Source organism: Uranotaenia lowii, chromosome 2 (genome assembly GCF_029784155.1).
Source record: "Uranotaenia lowii strain MFRU-FL chromosome 2, ASM2978415v1, whole genome shotgun sequence".
Taxonomy (NCBI): Eukaryota; Metazoa; Arthropoda; class Insecta; order Diptera; family Culicidae; genus Uranotaenia; species Uranotaenia lowii.
The window spans coordinates 21,807,022-21,818,629 of NC_073692.1; the positions used below are offsets into that span (position 1 = coordinate 21,807,022).

At 33.4% G+C, this 11,608-nt stretch overlaps 1 protein-coding gene across 2 annotated transcripts in view; it reads right to left on the reverse strand.

Annotated features, from left to right (window-relative positions):
• The window catches only part of LOC129746509 (potassium voltage-gated channel protein Shaw-like), a 97,249-nt gene extending 91,803 nt beyond the window's left edge, over positions 1-5,446 (reverse strand). For both annotated transcript variants that reach the window (XR_008737312.1, XM_055740184.1), the window contains exon 1: positions 3,761-5,446. Coding sequence is in view for 1 of the 2 variants with exons in the window: in XM_055740184.1 (XP_055596159.1) it covers positions 3,761-3,969 (209 nt within the window). In the remaining variant the exon portion in view is untranslated. The remainder of the gene's footprint in view (positions 1-3,760) is intronic.
• Between the last annotated feature and the right edge of the window lie 6,162 nt (positions 5,447-11,608).

Genomic DNA, 11,608 nt, shown 5'->3' on the forward strand with positions numbered 1-11,608 from the left:
TTGTTCAATCAAATGAAAACAATATGGTGAATATAAAGAAAAAAATATAAACATAATTGAAAATATGAGGTAAATTCATATTTTAAAACAATATGCGACCAGATAATGAAAAATATAATAAATCTAATAGAAATTTGTCAAAAACATGAAAAGTGTCATTTGGCATAAATATTTTGCAGATATAACATTATCAATAAAATTTTATAAAAATTCAGACAAAGAAAAACAAAAATATTATAAAATTATGTCAAGTCAAATAAAAATATTACTAAAACATAAAAATTTGACAATACTTGGGATAGAAAGGTTATGAAATCAAAAAAACATAGGAATAACAAATAGCACAGAACTTTAAAAATGACAAAAAATGACATTTATTTAAATTTTGTTTTAGTTTTTATTTTAAACAGCTTTCGTCAAAGTTTTGTCAAAAAAAGTGATGTAATATGTATTTTAAACACATGTCATCTTTTTATTATAATTTTTTCATATTTTCAACAATGTTTTGTATATTTTTTGTGTCAACTTATTATAGTTTTGCCATATTTGTTATGTTTTCATCTTTTTTGTAATATATTGTCATAATCGGAACAAATTTGAAATCCTTCTTTTGTCACTTGGTGTTGAAACATCACGAGGGGAAAATAATAAAATCCAAATTTTCAATAAATTGGAACAAATTCCACAAAAGCTTGCTCACAACCTTATTTGCACAACATCGAAAAATCGAGTTATTTCAGATCGAAAACTGAAAAAATCTCGAATACAAAAGGTTATACAATTCCCATTCCCTACAGTTTGACTTTCGCTTTTGCAATTGTTTGAATGTATCCATTTGAGTTTATCCATTTTTTTTAAATACCTAAAACTTTATTTTCCCCCTTCTGGAATTTTAGTATAATCAAAACGGGAGTGACAAAAAAAATGAAAATTTGTTTCTACCTTATTTAATCACATTAGTTAGGTTTTTTTTAATTTTTTGTTGGTCTTATTTTTCTCATTTTTTTTAGTTTTGTCATGATTTCGTAATAGTTATGTAATATTTTTGTCACATTTTTTCAGTTAAAATTTTATGATATTTGTTATAATTTTTCCATATTCATCTTAATTTTTTGTCCAATTTGTAATATTTTTGACATAGTTTTGTAATATTTCTTGCATTTTAATTCCAAATTTTGTCATTTCTGTCATTGTTTAGTCATCACTCTGTCATATTTTCATCCCTTTTGTAAGATGTTAGATTGTAAGAGTTTTGTTAAAATTTTGTCAGAGTTTTGTAAAATTTTCGAAGGATGGACAATTTGGTTTTCCGGTTTTCACGAATGGGTATTAGACGGTTCGAAAGATCTTGACGAGTCAAGAAAAAATTCACTATGGGATCAAAAAAAAAATGTACTTTGGGAGGAAAAAGATTTCAAGCGAATTATTTTGTTTCAGATGGTTTTTAAAGTCAGCTTTGTACTGATTTTCTACCGAACACATATTTTTTTTGTTTCATCACTTTTAACTCCCACTTCGGTTTTTGTTTACCCTGTAGTGACTTTTTCTCATATTGATAAGATCTTTTGGAACGTAATTTGAAAATCCGTGTACACCAGGAAACCGAGTTTCAAACATTTTTGCTTTCTTTGTAGTTTTTATTTAAATTTTATTGTCAATTTTTTATCATAACTTTGTCTTATTTTTTAGTCGTATTTGTCATATTTTAAAAAAAATTCAATATATTTTTGTCTTACTTTTACCCACTTTTCAGATTATTCTCATGTTTTTGACATATTTTAATCACATTTGACAGATTTTTGTCATTTTTTTTTTGTAATATTTGTCATTTTTCCGATGACTTTTGTGTTAATTAATATAAGTGTAAAATAAAAGATTAAATTGATAATTCATATGTTGACCTTTGAAATTAGCTCATTGATGCATTTTTTTTACTTTTGTCTATTCCATTCTACAGATTTTTTTTTGTCAATATGAGTAAAAGATTATGATTTCCAAGACAAATTTTGAAATTGAATTCAATGACAATTGATTGAAAATGGCAAGTTTTGCTTGCTAGCATTTCATATAATTTCATGAAATGTATTTGTTGAAGTTCTGTTAACAAACGGGGGCATTGGCATTGCGAAGGGGCTTTTTTCAATTTTATCAATTTCATTCTCAGTCCGAAACGCTATGAAACGCTTTGAATATCTTTTTGAGCACCAATCAAGTTTATGATTTGATCACGTAAAATGTCGTGCAAAATCTAACGAATTTCATTCAAAGTAATCTTTTTTTTTAATCATTCACTACAACCTTGCAGCGGTCTTATCATAATTCTCTATAGATCATGTTCATAGTAGTATGAGAGAAAATTCTAATTTTGCCAAGTGCAATGAATCCTTTCCTTTTGTTCTTTAAATATTAGTAGCACTTGATGGTAACAAAAATTGTTACAGGATTGCCAGGAATACGTCGCTCACATTTCGATTGCCAAAATTGTTTTAGCACGTAGCCGAGCTGAACAAATCAAAGCAATTTCATATAAAAACCTGCAAAATCCGGGCATTTGGTTTCAAAATTGACAACTGAAAATTCGGGCAATATCCGAAATGTTTTTGTCAAAACCCATAAATTATCCATCAAAAATCAAGAAAAAATTTAAAAAACAAACTCATTGAAAGATTTAAGATCGTTTTTTAGCAGGGGGTTGGTAACCTGATTCTTCTTTCGAGCAAAAATTTCCATCGGAAGAGAGGTTTATGGTGTTTTCATCTCAAAGTAGTTCAAAGTTGAATAAGTCAAATTTTCAACCAATAAGGAACCAGAACCATTGTTGTGTAAGTGTGCAATGATTCATTATTCTCTAAGATTTGACATTAAGTCCGGTTCCTTGACAGCCAAATGTCAGGCTCGTTATGGGCTCACAAAATCGTAGGCCCGAAATTTTGATGGTTGTCAAATTGAATGACAAAGAATAAGAATGCCATCCCCCTGGTTTTTAAGCTTCCAAGAAACCAAAAATTTCGTTTTGATGGCATTAAAAAACCAATTTTCAACACAATTTGTTATATTTTTTATTTGCCTAAAAAAGTAAATGAATCCAAGAAAATTCGGGCAACCCGGGCCAAGCCGGACTGTTTTCAAATTTTGTATCAAATATCCGAGCAAAGTTTGTTCTTTGAGCCCGAGAAGACTTTATTTGACTGCAAGAGTCAAGAACTCATTCTGCACGTTTTTAAAGTGCAAAAAAGTTATATATTTGGAAAAGAACCCGAGCTAGAAATTATTTTTTTGTTTTTTTTTCTGACATTATATATGAAGGTTATTTCAAGAAAGAATTATGCAACTATCAACGTTAAGATAACTGTAACATTGAATAAGATTTTCGGAAAAAAAATTAGAACAAGATGATCAAATACAAATTTCATCTCACACTCTCTCTTGGATTTTACTGGCAGATGGGATTCATTGGAACTAATCTTTACAAATTTTCCCGTTTTCAGATGAACTATAAAAGAGGCTCCCAGGAAATTGGTCAATAAACCAAACAAAAAAGTCCACTTCGGTTACCAATCAATTCATGAACTTTGAGATTCCAGTCACGCGCTTTTACACTTCAATAAAGTTTCTCGAGAGAGAGAAAATACACACCCAAAAATATCTTCCTCAACAGCGAGTGAGTTGAGAAAAAGTTGACTCTGGAGGACTCCGATTCTTCGGGGTGTGTGTTTGCACAAATTTCTTCGCCAAAATCACATATGAGGTAATCACTTACCGATAGTAGTTGAGCACCTGGGCAAACACCCCCGGGTGCCGGTCGAAGAAGTACTCGTTCAGGACCGGATCGTAATTGCCGAGGGCTTCGGTTAGCCGACTCAGCCGGGTGGCCGGAATCTTCTTCAGCGTCGCCTTGTAGGTTTCGTGCCGAATTCCCCCGACGTTCAGCACTACCCGATTCTCCGAGTCCATGTTCATAAGATTCATTTTGCTTTGGTTTGGGGGAGGGTCTACTGATTTTTTCTCTTCTTGTGTTGCTTCTGCTGTAACGGTTTAGTTTCTTTTTTTTTTTTAGCAAATGTGTACTCTCGGCTGTCGGTGTTGTTTGTGTTGTTTTATTGTTTCTGGTTGGAGTTAGCCCTTCCGAGTATGAGTGGCAATTTGTGCTCTGCTCCTGCTTTCTGGTACTGGTGTCCTGGAGATGCGTTGGACACTCTTTTTTTTACGATCCTGGTGCTTTCGTGATTGCGCTTCTTCATTTACTGGCGGTAACTTGCAGTCTTCACAAATGATGATGGCTATTCTACCAAGATTTTTGCTTCGAGATTTGAACACGTGCTTGACTCTGCTGGTGGCTCCAGAGATATAAAAAAAAAACTAACGGACCAGCAATGTTTTTTCTTTCTTTTTCTTTCCTGCTCGAATCGCTGCTGTGAGTGTATGATTTGTTTCTTTAGGGTCGTCGTTCAGTTGTCTTCGCTGTCGGCCTGATTTTGTTTCGTGGCTTTCTTCCTTTCTACCAGTTTTCTTGGGGCCGACCCTCTAGGGAGAAGCTTTGTTGATTAGATTTTTATGACGGCCTATTTCTGTTTACCTTCTGTTGTTGTTCCGCTATGTCGCATGTATTTAATCACGATCTCGTCTCCGGAGATTGTTCGATGGTCCCTTTTCTCAGTTTTTGCTGAGTCAAGAAATGAAACCCGGTGCAGCAAGACTTTCGTTTTGAGATTTTTTTTACTATCCTACGACTTTCTACGACCTTTTCCCTTCTCTCGAGCAGGTGTTGGAAGTTTGTCTCATCAGCCCCACAAAAAGTGATAAATCATTCAGTGGGGAAAAGATTCCTTCCAAGGTGGGTCCAGTTGATTTTTGTCACACGACAAACAGCCCGGGAAATTAAATTGCCTCCCTCTGCCTGTGCCAGTAGTCGCCGGATGATTAATTCGTTTGATTCCGCCAAACTCTGGACCAAGTTCAGACGCACCTGGCTAGGAAAACCTTACGGCTGGTCAGCATCCAACCTGGACGAAAAACCCTGGGCCAAAGTTTCACTTCCGGCGCGCCCTTTCCGGCATCCCACGACGACGTCAAAACGCTTCCTCATGTTGACCTTCCTCCGGGCATTTTCGTTGATTCCGAGAAAAGCTGCTGCCACTGAAACCGGACTCAATTTTTGCTGCAAAGACGCCGACGAAGACGTTGACGAAAGTCTGATTAACATTCTGGATGCGATTCGGTGGCCCCTTTTCTGCTGACGACGGTGTATTGTGGAAGTTTTGGATGCTGCCACTGACTGACTGACTGGATGAACGAATACAAGTTATTATTGCTGTTGCTTGCTGCCTGATTTCGGTTTTGGTATTGCTTAGCGTTGCTGTTTTCGGTTTTGGTGGGTTGACGCGTGTTCTTTCGTTGTTTTGTCGTCGACACGACGACGGTGATGAAGATTGCAGGAAGCGTAATCTGTGGAGGATGGGAGAAGAAAAAAAAACAAAAATAAGCTATCAGATAATGCGGTCACGCCTTATTGAATATTATCACTTCGCAGATAAAGCGGTGGGAATTGAATTTGGAAGGTGATATATTTATACTGAAATGTGTTTTTCAAACAAATGAATGAATAGGTTAAATCGAAGAATAATAATGAAAATTACAAAACAAATCCTGAAAAGCTTCAGATCTGATAGAACGGAAATGAATAGTAAATATATTGAAAAAAAAAAATTAAAAGATCAACAATGATCATTTGAGAATAAACTTTAAAGTTGTTAAGGAAAGTTTTAAAATGTGATACCCAAAAATAAACGATAAAGCTCATAATCTAGGAACATTTTTTCGATATGTACATAGCCATTATATTATCCCTCATTAAAAAAGCCGGCACACTCTAAATTAAGCCTTGACTTCAATCATGAGTTCTCTTTAATTCAACGCCATTAGCATAAGAGGTGAATGTCTGCGGTGATGATTTGATTTGAGACCACAGTACACAAGGGTTAATGGGCCTAAAAAGCGATAAAAATTGATTGTGGACGAACGATAAACGATAGACATTTGATGTCTTAACAACATTCTTATATATTTTTATGAACTTTGGTCAAAGTGATTTTTACATTTGGAAGGGAAATAAAAAAAATTCTTAAAATAATTAATTTAAAAACTTGATATCTTCACAAAAGTTGAGGGCCTTATTGTTTTCAGAAATTCTGTCGAAGACATCCTCTAGATCGCATGAAAATCAATAAAGTTTTGAGCATTTAAAAGAAACATTAATTATAAGTTTTTTTTAATCTTTTTAAGTATACGATTTAGAAACTTGGCATATACAAAAAAGTTGTTCAAATTGTTGAAAACCATAATATTGTGCAACATGTCAAATATACATTTCCACTGAGAAAGGAGATGTATATTTCAAAGTATCCAGAATAATGCCTTTTTCAGTAAGTTATAACCTTAAGAGTTTGGCCGAGTTCATATAATTTTTTGAACGGATTTGGTTGGTCGAGTTATTGTGTTGATTTAAAGTTTTTTTTTTAATATTTTTTATCTAAATTCATTTTTTCTGATGATGGCTGAAATTATCCAGTAGGCCGAAACGTAAAAGAATTGTTATTATTTGATACGACACTCACCGAAAAATATCCATTTGAAATGATAACAACAACTGGCGGTGATAAAAACTCGTAAACAGGTATTGTCAAAGTTTTAAACTTTTCATTTAATTATGGCGGTTGAATAAGGTTATTAAAGAGTTACAAGCTCTCTCTAAAAACTCAAAACTGATGCAAAACCCTCAAAAATAATCTCAAATTCATAACTTTGCTACAGTTTTTTTTAACTTTCTTACTTATTGATGAAAATTAATTTTTGATTACATATTTACGATTCTGAATCCAGTTTAGAGCTCTTGATATATAGTTTGAATCAACATTAGAAATAAGAAAATAAAAGCTTTTTTGGAATACCGTTTCAAATATGATTTTGCATTTCATTCAAAACTCGATTCATGATTTTGCGAACTAATATTAATTTTTAATGATTAAATAATAATTTTCCGATAATAAAAATTAAAAAAAAGGATCCAATATGATTTTTCAGTTTCAGAGTTCTTTATTATCATTGCTTTGTAGAATACAATCAAACCTAACAAAGCTTCGAAATGACGATCCATAAGTGAAAAAATCAGAATCAGCTTTATCATTTTAAATTCATATTTAAATCCAGATTTGCAAGTGAAATTCAAAAAAAAAATATAAACTCAAAATTTTAAAATTTTTATAATAGATTCATGACTTGGGGCTTTGAATAAATTTCACTTTTAGGTACATATTCCAATTGTTCTGTAACTCGAATATGAATTTTTTTGTACATTTTAGAAATTGAATTGAAATTTGGAAACACATTACAACAACCAAGGTAAAAATATCAAAACTGCTATGATTTAATCTTAAGAATTGTTGTGGAATTCAAATCGAAAGATTTAAATTTATAATTCAACTAGCTGATCCCGTACGAACTTCGTTTCGCTTTAAATCATTGGTACGTCAAAATGAGTTTAGAAAATGAATTCAAAACATTCTTTCGACAATTTTGGGGAAAAAATTCAACAGTGTTTAAAGTCGCTACTATTACTATTACTTGAAATTCAAATTGAACGGTTGATTGGCTTTTTATTAAAATTTATGTGAGAGTGTTTTCTTCTCGATCGGTTGCAAAATCTAGACATTATGGCAGAAACATGTACTATTTGTTTATGTGCACGACTCTTTTGCTTGACCTTAACACTTAAATTGGTATCAATTAACTGCCTCCCACAAAATTATTGCACAAAACACTGAACTTTCAATGAAACCCTCTTTTTCTGTCCCATGGCCCGAAATTCGATAATTGAAACCAATTTTACGTTCTTCAAAACTCCTTTGTACCATTTTTTCTTTTCAAATTATGTGTAAAATAACGTCAGGAACTTGAAAACAGTGAACAGTGAATATAGACGCCCTTTTCGCCAACCCTTGACACGGAACATGCTACCTGGAGTCAATTGCTCATAGTTTATAACCCTCATCTGAACATTTTCATCTCAATCCGATGCATGATCACGACAATATCGCGAAAACAGTGAGCAACTGACATGGACGGCCTTTTTTTACCACGATTCAAAACTTGACACCTGAAATCAATTTTCTTTTCTGTTAAACTCCCATGTGTCAATTTTCATTACAATTCTATGCTCAATCAAGAGAATATCGTAAAAACAGTGAACAGATAATAACTCCTTTTGCCGACCCCTGAGTCAAGATTTGAATCCTGAAAGCAAAAGAGCGTCCCTCAAAACTCCTATGCGGAAATTTTCACCTCAATCCAATGTAGAATATCGTCCAAATCGCAAAAACATTAAAGTTGGGTATGGACTACTCCTTCAGCCGACTTCTGATCCACAATTCAAAACTTGAAATCGATTGCTCGTCCTTCAAAACACTCATGTGCTAATTTTCATCACAATACGAACTATAATAACGCCAATATCGCAAAAACATTAATCAGTGGATATGGACGACCCCTTTGACCGGCCCCTGACCCTAAATTTAATAACTGTAATCGATTGCTCGTCTCTCAAAACACTCATGTGCAAATTTTCATCACAATCCGGTGTATAATAACGCAAATATCGCAAAAACATTAATCAGTGAATATGGACAACCCCTTTGGCCGACCCCTGACCCTAAATTTGATAACTGTAATCGATTGCTCGTCTCTCAAAACACTCATGTGCAAATTTTCATCACAATCTGGTGTATAATAACGCCAATATCGCAAAAACTTTAATCAGTGGATATGGACGACCCCTTTGGCCGACCCCTTACCCTAAATTTGATAACTGCAATCGATTGCTCGTCTTTTAAAACTCTCATGTGCAAATTTTCAACACAATCAGACGAAAAATAACGCCAATATCGCGAAAACATTATTTGTCTTGTATGGACGACCCCTTTCAGAAGGGGTCATCCAAAAATCTGAAAACATTTTTCATCTTTCCTGAACCTAATGAGTATCCATGCCAAATTTCAGACCTCTAGCTCTTAAGACGGCTGAGTCTATAGAGGACAAACAAACAAACAAACAAACAAACATACAGATAATTGCTTTTTATATATATAGATAGATTTCATAACAGAGAATTTCGATTATCTCATTATAGCTCATTATCACGAAAATTACAAATTTTCAGCAGAATTTGAGTTTATTTTGCAAGATTTGTTTATTGAAAATCTCATCACTAATCACTAATCACTAATCGTACTTCCACAGCCAGAACTTATGTCTGAGTCCCAAAGAATAATAAGCGTGTATTATTATTCTTCTTGCCTTTGTTCATGTTTTGGATCATTTTAACATCAACACATCAAAATGATCAAAAACATAAAATGGTTGGGCCTACCATGGAGCAGAGAACGCAGAGAAATCTGGAACACAGGAACAGGAAGAAACGTGGACCACCAGTACCATACGTTTCAAAGGGGATTGTTGAAAGCATGCTAAGAAAAATGCTCCGTGATGAAAATACCATGCTAAATGTAATGTAACTTCACCAATCACTAGAGCCATTCTTCATGGGCTGGAAATGATTTATTTGGTACACAGAAATCACAAAACTTGAAACTAAAATTCTTTTTGAAAATTTGATTTATTTGATGAAAGATTATTAAAAATTTACTTGTATTTTTCTGCGTTGAACTGTTTTGGATTTCAGTGTACAATCATTTCTGGTCTTAGACCAAGGATAAAGCGCCTTTACTCGCTCTTGAAAATAAAAAAGAAACGGAAACATTAATAGAACATTAAACCTTTCGAGGTCTGTTAAGAGCTCGAAAGGTTCTACAAATATTTTACCCTTTTAAAAGCACTTGATAGTGAGATTACTTCGAAACCTTTCTGCAAACGATGAACTTTCATTTTTGAAAGTAAAAAATACTAAAAATGTAAATCTTATATGATTCAGAAAAAAAAACATGAAAATGCAAACATTCAAAACCGTGAACTAGTACATAAGTGAGAAAAACATAAAGGCGAAAGATTGGAATAAAGCTCCATCCTTTTCTTCTACCTTAAACTAAAGCACAATCACAAAAATAAATCCATCTATCCCTACTGTTTCAATTCGATTTCATTTCGACATGGACAGTCGAGACTATTTAGACAATCCCAACGCAGGAGCGTACGCAACGCCAAACGCGCCAGTATACCTTCATTCTGTGTGAATCGAATAAGTTTTAGAAAAAAAAAACACAACCAAACTTGTCACATTACTAAGAGCGAAGAAATGATGATAAAATTGAAGCTGAGATTATTCTACCCCTGGATTTTGAATATACGGTTCTCTGATTCTCAGCCCAGCAATCGCGAATATGTCTCGACGTCTAGTTTGCACACCTTTCCTGCTCCCACAAACACAGGTGTTACATTACGAATAGATAATTTTTATTTTAGATACCGACAATCAAAGTTTGCTTCTCCTTAAGTCCTCCCCTCTTTCCCAAGTACTATTTTCCTCCTGCTTTATCTAGTAACACATGTTGGTAGGAAATTTTAGTGTTGTGAAGGAAAATCACACAGTCTACATCTCTCCCTCTACATCATTGAAAATTATTGATTGGTGGTCCTAATGTAGCAGAATAAGACAAACAGACATACTTTTTTATGCAACGCTGAATAAAGAAAGTTACCTTCGTCATGGGGGAGAAAAAAAATAGATAGAGAAAAGCACATGTGATTTGAAACCTTCTCACCGGGTTTCTGCTGTTGGTGTCCTTCGCTTGCTTCGATTGGTTTGGCTCGTGTTGGCTTTTACAGACGCGTCCATTGATTCGATTTTTCACCAAAATTAAATTCATTAAGTTTGATTGGAATCTTTTCACTAAAACGAGGGCTTCTCACAATGTTTCTTCCAATTTCACTTGCAATTTTTCGAAATGCAGTAACTATTCTTAACTTTCACTTCCACTCTTCATGAGGCGGCTTCATATTCAGGCAATCGAGAATCGAGAAGTTAACGCGGACGGATCGAACCAAAAACTTGACCGTTCAACACGACACACAGAACGAGACTCCATTTATTTATTGAAAATCTCATTTATAAAAATTGGCCACAGAATTTTAGTTAAGACATTGATTTATAAAACAATATTTGCTTAATATGAAACATGTAATTTAAACTTTCGAAATCCGCAAAGAATTCCATAATCTTTGCTGTTTTTTCAATATTATAATATTAAAAAATCAAATATTGCAGTGATTTTTAGAGGAAAATTTGATATAAAAATTTCAAATTTGGGTCGAGATTGCAGTAATAAGATTTTTGCGTAAAATTTTGATCTCTTATCTTCAAAAGTAAACGTTTGAAAATATGGTTTTTGCCAATGTGCGACAGTTAAAATTTTAAAATTTTCTCAATGGTTCGGTAGCTTTAACGATTTCTATTGGAACATAAATCGAGTTTTTTTTAATAAATTGACGGATTTAAAAAAAAGTTTTAAATGCTAAATTCAAATGACGTATCTCTATCAGATTCTAAAGCTGATTCAAAGATGTTAACCATCGATGAAAGTATGTTTGTATTTTGTTACAA